General features: G+C 48.1%; 1 protein-coding gene across 1 annotated transcript in view; it reads left to right on the top strand.

Moving 5' to 3' along the window:
• Window positions 1–15,941, top strand: part of CPE (carboxypeptidase E) — a 70,612-nt gene continuing 54,671 nt past the window's right edge. Inside the window, exon 1 of the mRNA XM_083631251.1 lies at window positions 1–546. Within this exon, the coding sequence (XP_083487377.1) occupies window positions 219–546 (328 nt within the window). The 5' untranslated portion in view covers window positions 1–218. The remainder of the gene's footprint in view (window positions 547–15,941) is intronic.

Raw genomic sequence — 15,941 nt, 5'->3', positions numbered from 1 at the left:
CCCCCGGCGGCTGCGGCTCGAGTAGTGCAGTCTGCGGCGCGAGCGCTCTTCCTGGACAGAGCAGGTTTCTCCGCCTGCGGGAGGTGGAGGCGAGCGCAGAGGGAGCGCAGCCCGCGTCGACGCAGCACGTCAAGGCAGCAGCTGAGCGAAGAAGCAGAAGCAGCAGAAGCCCGCATTGCCAGCCGCGCGCGCTCGCCCGTCCTTCTTCTCCGTCAGGCATGGCGCGGCGAGGTGGGCTCTGGGCGCTGCTGCTGGCGGCGCTCTGCGGCGCGCTGGGCGCCTTCGCCTTGCGGCAGCAGGGCTCCGAGGCGGAGCAGCCCGAAGCGGCGGCGGCGGGCGGCGGCTCGGCGAACCGGCGTCGCCGTCTCAGCCAGGAGGACGGCATCTCCTTCGAGTACCACCGCTACCCGGAGATGCGCGAGGCGATGGTCTCGGTGTGGCTGCAGTGCTCGTCCATCAGCAGGATCTACACCGTGGGCCGCAGCTCCGAGGGCCGGGAGCTGCTGGTCATCGAGCTCTCCGACAACCCGGGCGAGCACGAGCCTGGTAAGGGAAGCCCCTGACGCACCCCCCCCCGCCAGGTAGTGCTGGGGTGGGGTTGGAGGTGTCCTGGGTGTCTCCTCTTTCCTCCACCCCACCGCCCCCATTTTTTCCTTTGCTTTCTCAGGTGGAATAAACAACCTCTCTCCCTTGCAAATTCCTGCCTTGTTTCTCAGTATTGAGGTCACCGCGATCCCCTTGATGGCGGTGGGTCTATTTCGGGGATCATGACCTCATGCAGGAAGGAGAGTTAGGAGACCTTTGAAATCCTGGCCATGGTGACCCCCTTTTATGGCAGCGAGGGTACAATGTGCTGTGTTCCCAGTATGGTACAATGTGCTGTGTTCCCAGTACGGTTACGTGCGTACGCAGACCTGGAGACGCATGCAACGGATGCTATGGTGATAATGATAATCTTTCCTGGTAACCAGGCTTTGAGGATCTCTGCCTACACCTTCGCAGCCATGATTTTGACTCGGCTTAGAGGGCTGGCTGAGCTGCTTGTGTGATTGCAGAGGCCACGTGCGACGCATTTCACCGTGGAATGACTTTGGATGGGCAGCTGAAATCTTCCTGGTTTAAGGGAATTAGTTGGGAAAAGGATTCATCTGTGCCAGCCTTATTGGAGGGGGAAGAGAAGCAGGTAGAGAGCCATTTGGCTGTATAGTTTCTTATAGGCTTGAATCTCCAGATGTCATTGAAGCTGGCCCTCCCATAATCTTCCACCACTGGCCATGCTAGTTGGGATTGATGGGAACTGGAGTCTTAACTACACCTGGAGAGCCACAGGTTTCCAATCCCTGTTATAGATCAAGGTACCAGCGGGTGGCGCTGTGGGTAAAACCTCAGCGCCTAGGACCTGCCGATCGTCAGGTCAGCGGTTCGAATCCCCGCGGCGGGGTGCGCTCCTATTGCTCGGTCCCAGCGCCTGCCAACAAAGCAGTTTGAAAGCACCCCCGGGTGCAAGTAGATAAATAGGGACCGCTTACTAGCGGGAAGGTAAACGGCGTTCCGTGTGCTACGCTGGCTCGCCAGATGCAGCTTGTCACGCTGGCCACGTGACCCGGAAGTGTCTGTGGACAGCGCTGGCCCCTGGCCTCTTAAGTGAGATGGGCGCACAACCCTAGAGTCGGACACGACTGGCCCGTACGGGCAGGGGTACCTTTACCTCTACCTTTACCAGCCACATGTCAGGTTGCATAGGAAGGCCTCTGTCTTCAGTCTTTAAAGAGCCAGTAGCCACTGATGGAAAGAAAGCCGTATATGTACCATGACTTGGTGGAGACTAGCTCCATCTCTTTCTGTGTCTCTCTTCACACATGCGTACACACACACACACACACACACACACAATGTTAAAAGTGTGACACGGTTCCTCCTATTCAGAGAAATGCTTCTCCACAACAGCTGCTTGATGCAGTAACAGTAGTAGCTAAAATTTCTCTGAATACATGAATCGGTCAAATAATACCCATGCTGGTGCTGCCAGGTTCCATGGTGGCACACAGTGGCCAACAATATTTACCGTACAGTCTGGCTGGTAAGGAAATAGGTTCACACAAAAAGTTATTTATTTGCTTAGTGATTTGTAGCCTGTTTTTCTGTCAAAACAATTCACAAAGTGGAACAAAGTGACAGAATTGTGACATCCTCCTGCCACTTCAAGATATTTACTTTTTTAGCGACAACCATACCCATTGAAATATTAACCTCTCTCTCCCATCTTCCAGTAGCCTGTGGGTGCCTTGACACAGGAGGGAGACCAGCTCATTCATTCTAGGGCAATGTAGTGTCATATAACCAGCAACAAAACTACTCCCATCTAGACTCCCACCCTCATAGGGTTGTAATCTATACCGGTTCAGTGTCTCACACTGAGTGGTACTGAACAACTTTGAAATGAACAAAAGCATTACAACTCAGATTCTCACTTCGGACAGCAAAAACTACCCAATAAGGCTGGCTCAAGACATTTTGGTGCCTGGGGCAAACCACAAAAAGGCACCTCCCTCCCCACAAAGGAAGAAGTGGGGAGTAAAGATCTACTTCCGAATCTGCTACCCTATGGGTCCTGCCACCTGAGGCAGTCACTTCACTTTGCCTCATGGGTGGGCCAGTCCTGCTACCCAATATTACATCACTTCTTTCTCCTACTTGGATAATACATTCCACAGCACAAACTCAAAGAGGTTGGTGCCCTCATGCAAACTCCAAAAGGTTTGCACTGTAGTGTGGCAGCAAGCCAGATAGCATAGATGTTTTTACTATCCTCCTCCTAGAATCAGCAATGAAGTGCTGGCTGGTTGGCATCTAGGAACAGAGTGGGCAAGCAGATGGAATGGCCCAGGAGCTCTCACTAGCAGCAGCAGTAAAAAAAAATAATCAGAGCAGGTCAGCATCCTATTAGTTGTTGAAAACAGAGATCCCTGCAAATATCAAAGCTGCATGAATCAACACATGGGGCAACAGGCAATATAGCAATAGAAGTATAATGATGAGATACCATATGAATGAAAACATTTCCATTTGCCATAGCTTTTGCTGTCTGCCATGGTAGAATGTGGACTTTTTGACCACTTGATTGTTATTTATTGTATTTAATGTTTTCAGTGGCATTACATACTCTGCATTGTATTTTATTATTTGCTTTGAGGTGCCAGCATAACAGGGGGGATATAATTATTTAATCAGTAAATAATGAACATACAATTGTCATAAATCAGACCTGCCAAACGAATATCTAGACCTCTGACAGCATCAAAAGATTCTGATGATAGATGCATACACCAGGCAACAGCGATGATGAATTCTAGAATATCTCTCTTACTGCAAGATAGAGCAATTGATAGAATGACACTCAGGATTATACATTGACTGATGAGCACCAGCTGTATAAGAATAAATCGAGTTAATTAGGAAATCATTGTATAATAACGGATAACTTCTTCTGTTTTAAAAGCCCTAGGACACTGGGAAACCAATGTGGATTTCTTCCTTGCTTGTACCCTTGAATTATGCCAAGGCTCTGGATTAGGTTCTATTCACTTCAAAGGGACATCAGAGTTTATAGATGACCTTATTTGTTGGCCACAGACAATGTCCTGGTTTGCAGCTTTATTTTGAAAAGCTTTCTGAGCTCTTGGGGATGGGAAGCTTGAGGTTAATTGTTCTGCTCCTTTTATGATTTTTCATGACATCAGTTCTGTGAGAGCCAGTGCTTAGAGTCTGTATGGAGCATGACATATGACAAGGCAGGGTTCGTCTTCTTGACTTCAGATCTATTATCCCTCAAACTAGCATTTCAAAGGGAAGCTGCCCATTGGCTACTGTGTCGCTTTTAGGAGAGGACAGTTTTTATGATGTCCATAAATGGAAATGCTGGGTCATGTTAACAATATTTGTGAATGGTGAAAATTGTGTTAGGCTGCAGTCTTGTATCTATTTATTTGGAAATAAATCCTATCAAACTCCATGGGGCTTATTTTTGAGTAGACATGTACGGGATTGCACTGTTAATGCGTATGTTAATGTGTGAAACTTATTATGTAGTAAGTCTGGGATGGGAGTTGGAATATCATTCTTATTGAAGCAGTGCTCCTGCTGTCTTTGTCGTCAGCAAGTTGCCTGCTGACATACTGTAATTGTATTGTACTGAAGTACATGGACATATGGAGGCTGAAAAATCTTGGTTGTGATGGGTCTGACATTAAAAAAGAAGAAGCACAACAGAATGTTTTATATTTAGCATTCCTGTTCAAGCAACCAAACATGTCCCATAATCTAAAAGATAAAAAGAGGCTCAGCACTTTCTAAAATTAGTAAACAAGTGCTTTTAGCTATAAACTAAGATTTAGGCTTGCAATATATCAGGAAATAGGAATAAAAAACAAACTGAAATGGATTATACAGCCTCCATGGTATCATCAATGGTACTGATGGACACGTCTCAAAGAACTAATACTATGGCACTAGTCTGCATAAATTAGAGCAAGACTCAGAAGCTGCTCTGCTGCTTTTTTGTGGTAAAGCTACAGAATGTACCAATTGTCCTTCATTGCCTGAAAAACCCAAGTCTTCAAAAGTTTTCTTTTCGTTCTTCCTAGGAAAACCTTGGCTCACCTTAAGATTCAGCCACATGTTCTGTCAAGCCAAAATAGTTCTTAGCTGCTAGCACGGCTTAATCTTTGTTTGGTTGTGTGTGCCTTTGAAAATTCCCAAAGCTGTACCCCTTCTAAGCTGAGCAACAGAATGATTTGACTTTTTAATTTGCCAAAGCTTTATTTTTATTAGAAACTCAGTGTCTTTATACCAAGAGATCAGTGAATTAACCTTGGGTTTTGTGAATAGAGGCTTGATTGTGAGAACTCCCGAATCTATTGGGAGAACAGTGTGGGAGTGATGAATACTGCAAGTGTCAAGAGCTAAGGAAGACATTGAAGGGAAGGAAAAGATCAGGAAGAAAACCTGCTTAGGACCATATGTTTGTGAAACATGCACACCATGTAAGGATGAAGGGGGGGGGACCTGTTTCAAGTATGTGTGTATGTTCACACACATATTTAAAGGGAAATATTCCACAAAACAGCTTATAACATGTTTAAAAATACAAATCCAGGCTTATAAAACAGTTTAGAAACATACAGCAAAACAATAAAATCAAAGCTTAGCAACAGCAGCAATGACTTATCCACACTCTGCTAAACAGCCTCCATTTAGGACCCTTCCCTGCCCATTTTATCCCCCCCCCCTTGAATTTTTGTTAGTATTTCAAATATACATTCCAAAGTGTCACTGGTATCTAGTCTGGATGTTATACAAAACAGAAAAGGCAATGGTCTGTGACTCATATTTCTGTTATTCCCATCCCTGCTGAAATTATATGAAGCTTGAATTTGTGGGTCTTGTCTCTGAGGAGTTCTATAGGGGATGGATCTATGAAGGTTGGAGCCCCCCCCCAAAAAAGTGAGAAAGGTATCATATAATAAGGCACTGCTTCATTACAGGCTGAATGCAGTTTATGCAGAAGACTTAGCTGCATTGAAATAATTTCTGTACGTTAAAATGTTTCAGCTTGTAAATTAACCATCATACAATCATGCTAAAAACCTGTGTCGTTGTGGGTTCCTCATTGTACTCAAAATTTCTAGATTACTTGTTCTACATGATTTTGCACTTTAGGGGCATCACACCATATTTTGGAGCTTAGGAAGTGGCTGAGAATTATGTTGCAGGGTAAGAGCCTTTGCTAGCACAAACCATGGCAGTTTCAATAGATTTCTGCCAGCACAAGAATTGGGTCAGCCTAGGTCTCCATCCAAAACCATGGAAATGGCATTTGAACCTGAGGGGAGATTGCCACTTTGAAGGTAAGATTTGAACTTGGGACTGTCACTTACCAGAGAAGATAGCTTGTAGATGCAACTACAGTAGTACCTCGGGTTACCGACGCTTCAGGTTACAGACTCCGCTAACCCAGAAATAGTACCTTGGGTTAAGAACTTTGCTTCAGGATGAGAACAGAAATCATGCTCTGGCAGCGCGGCGGCAGCAGGAGACCCTGTTAGCGAAAGCGCACCTCAGGTTAAGAACAGTTTCAGGTTAAGAACGGACCTCCAGAACGAATTAAGTTCGTAACCCGAGGTACCACTGTATGGATGTCTTTAGATTCTTGCACCTGGCTCAGCTATTTCAAGAGATGCTGAAGTCAGATTAGAAGGTCAGTTTTCACAAAACTTATTCTAGTTACATTTTTAAAAGTGGTTTAAAAAAGTAGTTACATCCCACCTGGGACACGGGTGGCGCTGTGGGTTAAACCACAGAGCCTAGGACTTGCTGATCAGAAGGTCGGCGGTTTGAATCCCCGCGACGGGGTGAGCTCCCGTTGCTCAGTCCCTGCTCCTGCTAACCTAGCAGTTCAAAAGCACGTCAAAGTGCAAGTAGATAAATAGGTACTGCTCCGGCGGGAAGGTAAACGACGTTTCCGTGTGCTGCTCTGGTTCGCCAGAAGCGGCTTAGTCCTGCTGGCCACATGACCCGGAAGCTGTGTGCCGGCTCCCTTGGCCAATAAAGCGAGATGAGCGCCGCCACCCCAGAGTCGGCCACGACTGGACCTAATGGTCAGGGGTCCTTTACCTTACATCCCACCTTGTTTCTAGAATAACAATAGGCACACTTAGAACATATATTTAAAGCATTGTGATACTACTTTAAACATTCATGGCTTCCCCCTAAGGCTTCTGAGTGTTTGCTAAGAGTGCTGAGAATTGTTAGCAAACCATCTGTTCCCTTACAGTTCCCTGTGAAGCGGGATTGGTCATTATACCACTCTGGGAATTGCATTTCTGGAAGGGGAACAGGGGTCTTCCACCAGCCCTCAGCACACTTATCAAACTAAAGCTCCCGTAATTCTTGGGGGGAACCAGAGACTATTTAAATGGTATCATAGTGCTTTCACTGTTTGATGTAAACGTGGCCAATAGGTTAAGTACTCTCTGGAAGGCCGGTAAGTTTGTTAGACTGATAAGTTAACAAATCTGGTCAGCTGTTGCAGTCATACATAATGCACATGTCTTCTGTCTGAGTGCATACTTCAGGGAGCTTAGATTTCATAAACAAGCTATACACACACACACTCAGGTCCACGTCAGTTATTTTAGGCGGGAAACCCTGGGTTGTTGTTGCTACAATGTTGACAGCCGACTGCCTATAAAAGCAGGCCAGCTGAGCTGTTTGCTGTTCAGTTCTGTCCAGCTTACAAGTAAAGAGCTGCTCTGGAGAAATCGCTGTGTCGTCTGCTATGTTCGCCCACAACTTAACACTGGCAATGAGGATGGGATCGATGGACATCAGAGCACAGCCAGATGCAGCCACCTCTGAGCAGAGCTGAATCACTGAGCTGAATCACTGAGCGAAATCACTGAACAGAACCAATTCAGAGCTGACTGTTCTGGCTAGAGCACGGTGTTCCATCCATCGCCCTTCACGCCGGCATCGGAATCATGGCTTCACTTGTGCCTCTACCGCCGTTTGCGCCAGCCTCTGAATCATGGGACTCCTACCTCGCTCGGTTCGACTGCTACCTCCAAGCCAACGAGCTGACGCAAGTATCACAGGAGCGTAAGCGGGGGGGGGGGGCTATTCCTCAGCCTCTGTGGGCCTGAGGTGTTTGAGACGGCCCGAGCATTGGTTGCGCCTGAAGCAGTCCAGGCAACACCGTGGGACACGATCCAAGAGAAGCTCCGCAACCACTACGCACCAAAGCCGTCCAAGATTGCTGCCTGCCATGCGTTCTACCACCGGAACCAGGCAGAGGGGGAGTCAGTCAACAACTACACCACCGCCCTGCGACAGGCTGCAATGCACTGCGAGTTCCGAGACTTAGACGATGCCCTGATGGATCGAATTGTCTGCGGGGTCCGGGACATCCATCTGCAACGGCGTCTCCTCGCCAAGCCAGACCTCACGCTACAGAAAGCCATTGAGGAGGCTGTGGCCTCAGAAGCTGCTGAACGCCCAGGAGATCCGCAAGTCCAGCAGCCCGCGTCTTGCTAGGAAGCCAGTTCCAGTGCATCATGAAGAGGCCAGCAGTGATGAGGCATCCTCCAGTGAAGACGATGACGTGCACCAGACAAAGCGGGAGCGCAGGAAGTTCCAACAGAAGTCCAAGGACCAACTGGAATGTGCCGGCTGCAGAGGCAACCATTCCCGTGCCAAGTGTCGATTCAGAGACGCCATCTGTAGGAAGTGTTCCAGAAGGGGCCACATCGCTAAGGTCTGCCGATTGGCTCCGTCTGACACCCCCCCCTTCACCGACTCACAAGTCCAAGTCTTCACGCCAGTCTGCAAGGAAAGCTGTTTTGCCCTCACCAACTGCCGCTGCCCGTCTGGAACCATGATTGGCCAAACCGACTCACCTACGCGACGCAAGCTGAACGTCACGGTGCTCATTGAAGGAGCTCCATGTGACATGGAGATCGACACCGGGTCTGCCCTGTCCATTGTGTCTTGGAGCACCATCAAAAGACTGGTACCCAGAGTGTCCAAAAGGCAACTCGACTCTCACCGCGTACACCTGAGAGACTACCAGGGAAACGACATTCCTGTGGTAGGCGTTGGCTGGTTCCGGATCGCCTTCAAGGATTTTTCGGGCCTACTCCGGTTGGTGGTGGTCGAAGGTCAGCGGCCAAGCCTCCTAGGGCTAGACTGGTTTGATGCCCTCAGCCTGGAAGTCACCGGCATCAACTGCATCTCTAACGCAGAGACTGAGGGTCTGGTCAAAGACTTTGCCGAGGTTTTTGACGGCACTTTGGGGCAATATACAGGTACGCCCATCTCCTTTAGCCTTGATCCACAAGTCGCCCCCATCAAGCTAAAGCCACGCCGGGTTCCCTTTGCTCTCAAGGCTAAGGTGGACGAACAACTGGACAAGCTGATCGCCCAAGGAGTTTTGGAGCCGGTTGACCACGCCAAGTGGGAAACCCCCATCGTCATGCCTGTCAAGCCAGACGGGTCAGTGAGAATCTGCGCTGACTACAAGTGCACGATCAACAAGGCACTTCAGCAGCACGCTTATCCGGTTCCTGTTGTCCAACACCTGCTGCATTCCCTGGGTGAGGGTAAGGTCTTCGCTAAGCTGGACCTTGCCCAAGCCTGTCAACAACTGCCCATCGATGATGCCACTGCTGAAGCCCAGACGATCGTCACCCACCGAGGGGCATTCCGTTGCCGCCGGTTGCAGTTCGGGGTGAGTGTGGCTCCTGGCATCTTCCAAAGCCTTATGGAGCGTCTCCTGCAAGGGCTTCCGGGCGTGGTACCATATTTTGATGACGTCTTGGTGTCCACAGACTCACACCAGCAGCTGTTCGAGCGCCTCCGTGCCGTGCTGAGCAGGTTCCAAGAGGCCGGGCTCAAGGTAAAGAGGGAGAAGTGCCAGATCGCCGTTCCACAGGTAGAGTTCCTGGGCTATCTTATTGACGCCTCCGGCCTTTCACCCGACCACATCCAAGATCCGTGCTATCCAGCAGGCCCCCATCCCAAAGAACAAGACGGAGTTGCAGGCGTTCCTGGGGCTGCTGAACTTTTATAACATGTTCCTGCCCCACAAAGCCACAGTGGCTGAGCCTCTTCACCGACTCCTCAGCACAAAGACGCCTTGGGCCTGGGGTCATCGGGAGACGGCGGCCTTCAACGCAGTCAAGGCTCTCCTTTCATCGGACAGTGTGCTGGTACAGTACAGTGAATCCAGACCGCTGGTCCTTGCCTGCGATGCCTCACCTTTTGGCATCGGCGCTGTCCTTAGTCACCGTTTTCCAGACGGAAGAGAAGCACCGCTCGCCTACTTTTCCAGGACGCTATCTCCGACGGAACGGAATTACAGCCAGCTCGACAAGGAGGCACTGGCACTTGTGGCTGGAGTGAAGAGGTTCCATGAATACCTCTATGGCAGGATTTTTGACCTCATCACTGACCACAAGCCACTCCTGGGCCTCCTCGCCGGTGATCGTCCACCTCCACCGGTCCTCTCGCCACGCATGCTGCCATGGACTGTTTTCCTGGCTGCCTACCACTACCGGCTCGTCCATCGCCCGGGGAAATCGATGGGCCATGCCGACGCCCTCAGCCGTTGCCCTCTTCCAGCATTTGTGGAAGACCCGGCTCCAGCTTCATCGCTCCTCCTCATTGAGGATCTTCCGGCAGCGCCTGTATCGGCTGCCACTGTGGCCTCCGCATCTGCCCAGGATCGCACCATCAGCCGGGTGCTCAACTGGGTGTGGAGGGGGTGGCCACAAGGGCCTTTTGCATCGGAGTTCCAGCCCTTTGCAACCAGACAACATGAACTCTCGGCTCATCGCGGCTGTCTGCTGTGGGGAGACCGCGTCGTGATTCCCCAGGGACTCCGTCAGCGCGTCCTGGAGGCTCTGCACGTTGGCCACCCGGGAATTGTCAAAATGAAGCCGTTGGCTCGGTGTTACGTCTGGTGGCCTAACATGGATGATGCCATCACTGCCTGGGTGTCCGCCTGTCAAGCGTGCCAAGAGTCGAGGCCTGCACCACCAGCAGCTAAGGGACACACCTGGGACACGCCAAAGACACCCTGGTCGAGGGTGCACATCGATCTGGCTGGCCCCTTTCACGGCCGGACCTTTATGGTAGTGGTGGACGCCTATTCCAAATGGCTGGAGGTGGCCCTGATGCCCTCCACCACTACCGAGGCTGTCATCTGGGTGCTGCGAGGCCTGTTTGTGACGCATGGGTGTCCTGATGTCCTTGTCTCTGACAACGGACCGCAGTTCACGTCAGGCACTTTTGAGCGGTATCTTTTGGGACTGGGCATCCGCCATGCCCTAACGGCACCCTTTCATCCATCCAGCAACGGGCGAGCGGAGAGAATGGTGCGCTCGGCAAAAGAGGCACTGGCGCGCCTGGACTGGGGAGACTGGCACGAGCAGGTCGCCGAATACTTGTTCGTGCAACACATCACCCCTCATGCGGCCACAGGGCGGAGTCCTGCTGAACTGCTTATGGGCCGCCGCCTCAGGTCACTGCTCGACCGGCTGCACCCGGACTTTGCCGTGGCTGAACCCCCAGGCTGTGCCAACGCGCCACGGTCATTTGTTCCAGGAAACCAGGTCTTTGCCCGGAACTTTGTGGGGGACATTCCTTGGGTGCCAGCCACAGTAGTGGGAGTCACTGGACCTTGCTCGTACCGGGTGGCACTCGAAGACGGACGCTTGTGGCGCCGGCACATAGACCAGCTTAGGCGCAGGGTTGGGGACTTGGACACTACCGTGGTGCCCCCAACTGCGCTTGTGGCTCCAGAAGAGACACTTACAGATGGCGAGGCTCCACCTACACCTCCCTCGCAAACTGCCAGCGTGGAGCCGAACCAAGCCGCTTCAGAGGGTCTGCCAGACTTACCACAGACTCAGACCACTCCACTTGCGGAGGCTCCACCCACAGCAGCGGATCCAGGGGATTTGGTTTCAACGCCACCTAGGGTCGCACCACAGCCTCAGCAAGAATTGTGTGGCCCTCCGGACTTGGCTACCAGTCCCCGGCGGTCTGGCAGAGTTTCCAAGCGCCCAACTTATTTAAAGGACTATGTTGTTGGACATGTATCACTGTTGGTCTAAGTATGGGAAATGTAACCAATATGCTTTTGTGCCTAATTGAACCATTACGTGTAGTGCTGTATATAAGGAAACCATTACGATTGTAACTAACGCCTTATCTCGGTGGGGAGGGGTGTTATGTACTGAAGTTCTCACCCTGGGCCAGCAGGGGGATACTGTAGATAGTTTTCACTCAGGTCCACGCCAGTTATTTTAGGCGGGAAACCCTGGATTGTTGTTGCTACAATGTTGACAGCCGGTTGCCTATAAAAGCAGGCCGGCTGAGCTGTTTGCTGTTCAGTTCTGTCCAGCTTACAAGTAAAGAGCTGCTCTGGAGAAATCGCTGTGTCGTCTGCTATGTTCGCCCACAACTTAACAATATATATACAGTATGGGTTTATGTTGTTCTTAATCGTCTTGCAAAACTTAGCAAGCACAAATTAATACAGTTGTTGGTCTTCTGTTTGATTTATTGAATGACACTGAATAAGAATGCTGCTTGTTAAATATTGTGACCTATGCTGATTCTTGGAGGAGGTCTGGAAAAGGAAGAGGCTTAGCCTGCCTGCTACAACTTATGTCGTATAGATCTATGCCTCACTTTGTGAATATGCACATGAGCATATTTTGTATCATGTATGTCAAGCTGAACTTTGAGAGGATCATTTAGGCCTTAAAGTGAGCCTCCAATTGTTCATTGGCAACAGAGGCTTGCTATCACCGCCAAGCAGCTGACTGCGCTACAAAGTTCCCTAGCAGGGACTCCATTGTGCACCGACCCCCCCAAAGCAGATCTTGAAGTTGGCATGAATCAGCTGATTGGCGGTGACTTCAAGCAACATTTGAATTAGCTTGGCTCATCCTTTCGTGCAAGGGGAAAATGAATCACCTGACAGCATGGTGAAGTCAGGTGGTTGATAGGTGGGTGCCTACCCCCACCCCACCTGCAAGAGTGGCCAACTGTGGGTGAAGGAACCCAGGAACTCAGGAGCCCATGAACCGGCTGCTAGATAGAAAAGTTTCAAAAATAAAAATTGCATTGGATTGAGCTGCAGTTTATACATGGGATTTATTTTTTTAAAAAAGAAGCAATCTTGGACATATTTGAAAGGTAATATTGCATCGTATTATAGTGTGACCAAGAAATTGAACCCTGGATGAGGTTGTGCAGAAGGGCAGGACCATACATATAGGGCCATAGAGTAAATTTCAGTGACTGCAGTCACTAGGGGTGAAGAAAGCAGATAGAGAGAAACATGTTGAGGTATTGATTAGATTGCACAAGCAACTAATCTGATTTCCAGAAGGCATCCCAATCCCAGGAAAACAAGAAGTTACCTTATACAGACCATTGGTCTATCTAGCTCAGAGTTGTCAATAGTATACTAACTGTCAGCAGCTCTCAAGGGTTGCAGGCAGGAGTCTCTCTCAGCTACACCCAGAGATGCTGGGGATTGAACCATGGACTTTCTGCATGTAAAGCAGGTGCTCTTCTACTGAACCATGGCTCTTCCCTAAATATTTCTACCAGTGTTTTGTGTGCCAGCATAAAGTTACTTTAGGGTTGGCATATTTGGACGTATTGTCACACAGCTGTAGAATATTGCTGTTGAAACACCATGTCCTCCTGAGGACTAATGGACTGGTGTCATTCATAATATATATATTAGTTTTAACTTTTTCCATAACATTCATATTTTATATCTTTTCTTTTTTACAACTTCATTTAACCTTCAGGCCTCCTCCCTTCCCTCCATGGATTTCTAAAATCATGGGGTCAAGTATGCTTCCCGACTTTAATTCTGACCACCCTTTTAATATACTCCAGGGTGGCCTTTTAGCTCACCACTACTTGTTAGTTAATAGAGGTTTACTCAGCAGATATTAAAATAAAATACAGTGTGTTCACATTCTTTATAGCTTGTAGAAAACTTCCTGCAGCTCACCACAGCTGGGATGGACCTAATGGGCTGGTGTCTTGAATTGGTTGTAAGAAAAGTTTTTCTTTCTAAAAAAACCCTCAACAACATAAAACCCTTTATTTAAATACCCTACAAAGTATACATTAGAGACAAGAATAGTTCTGCAGGAATAGATCTGGCTTATTGTGTCATTCTTTTAAAAGTATATTGGCAAATCTTGAAAACCAATTATGCACTTAAAAAAATACAGAGTGGCTTTTTTCCTAGACTCTTCTCCTAGAGCTGCTAAATGTTAAAAATGGGAGAATGCCAGCTTTTGCTTGGCCAAAAGTCTTTGATGGTTTATTGAATGCTAGCAAAGGATAATAGAATTTTTTTTTGTGAAAAATGTAACTGGACTACAGAGTTCCTATTTACTGTGCCCTTTCTCAGAGATAAGTAAAACAAAAACGTAGACCTCAGGAACAAGTTGCCCCACAACACCTTGTCTGAAGAACTTACATGATCGCAGGCTATATCTTGATTGGAATTTGCTAAATGTAGTTTTGATGCTGCAGCTTATTTTGACCAACGATATAAAGGGGTCATATAAGCTGTAGTTTCCATTGCCTCACAAAAAAGTAATAAGTTGTCTTAGTCATCCGTATCGATGTTGCTTCTCTGTAATAAATGGTTTGTGTCTTCCTTTTGCTAATCGGATCAAAGCATGACTGATGACTTAAATTATCTCATCTGGATTCTTCACAGCATTGCATTTCACACCAGCAACATGAATCACAGCAATTGAGGCAGATGATGTGCAAGAAAAGAGGAGAGTGACTTATCTATAGCATACTGCATTGCCTAGATAATGTAAGGCTCCTCATGGCAGAGGACCCAGAAATTGTAGGGATATGCATGTGGGGATATGTAGGGAGTTTCCATGTCCTAGTGGTTCAAAAGTCAAATGCTGCCTTAGTCTGGAGGGTTGTTACTTTTGGCAGTCTTCCCTGGGATGCCTGGATTAAGTTATGATTCTGAAAACCTACAACATAAAGTGGCTTGGGCCTATGTTGTCTGAAACAATTGCATCTTCGCTGTGGCCTTTCCTTGGCATCAGTCTCACATTCTGAAGTAATATGCTGAATTATATTAAGTTGTCATGCACAAGGCACGAGAGGCTCAAAGCAATTTATTTATTTTAAAATTATTTTTATTTGCCATTCTCTGGAGGTTTGTGGTACCACTACATTTTCCATGTTGTTCACTTATTGTTATCTCTGATTACTTTTTATTCTGACTTCCTCTGGTGGTAACTGACAAGAGCCCTGTTGGATCAGTCCAGCATCCTGTTTCATACTGTGGCCAACCAGAGGCCTTTGGGAAGCCCATATAAAACAGACCATGAAAGCAATAGCTCTTGTCTGGTGTTCCCAGCAAATAGTAATTTGTAGGCATACTGCCTAGGAATCAGAGGCAGGCAGTGACTTTAACTAGAGTTGTAGAATCTGATTACATTTTGGTCAGTCCTGGCTCTTGTACCATGGATGGTTTCCATGCTCAGTTGCTTTTCTTGGTGAGAAAATAGAGATGATGACTGTATACACATTCTCCTTCTTTTGATGGATTCTGCTGTAATCTACAGCCTTCTCTGTCTCCGAAGCCCAAGCGTGGGGGAATGGAACATAGCAGCAGTCAAACAGCATCATTCCTGATACAGCTGTTGCGGCTCAGATATTTCTTGGTACTTATAAATAGTGGCATTCAGTTGTATGTCATTTTTATTCACCTAGCTACAGAAATTCCATGTGCATACAACAATGTTTTGTTCTGCTGTAGTTATCTGGCTTGCACGTCAGTGAAAATTAAGCATGCCTGAATCTTGTGTGTGTTTTAAAAACTAGAATCTAGTTACTAGGTGTTGGCTTATTTAGCATTCTTCAGTGTTTGAAATGAGTTGATCTCACTTGGTGCGGAGCATAAGGGGTCGGCTTTCTATTAAATGTAGCGCTTAAGCATGGGGCTAAAAACCTGCCATTTGGCATAAATATAGGACAAATGCAGTTTCAGTCAAAACCAGAACCCAAGTAAAATGCTTTGCAGCGTCTTCAGCAAAGGGGGAAAAAAAAGATTCTGTAGGCTGAAAGCCACATGCTTTGCAATTGGTTGATCAACATGTCCACCAGTAGTTTTCTATCATCATCTTCTACTTTTAACATGTTGGCACTGTCTGACTTCCCCATCATAATTCTGATCACCTTACCTGACTTGCATTTGTATTGCTCTACCTCTAGCTGAACCAATCACTGGAATGTGGCCCTCAAGCTGAAAAAGGTCCTCCTCCCTGGTATATGTGATGGAGGGCATTTCCATCTCAACATATCTTCAT

The sequence above is a fragment of the Podarcis filfolensis genome, assembly GCF_964270895.1.
Source record: "Podarcis filfolensis genome assembly, chromosome: 9".
NCBI classification, from domain to species: domain Eukaryota; kingdom Metazoa; phylum Chordata; class Lepidosauria; order Squamata; family Lacertidae; genus Podarcis; species Podarcis filfolensis.
Note: the sequence above shows the minus strand (reverse complement) of the source record. Positions and strands in the feature narration are given on the sequence as shown.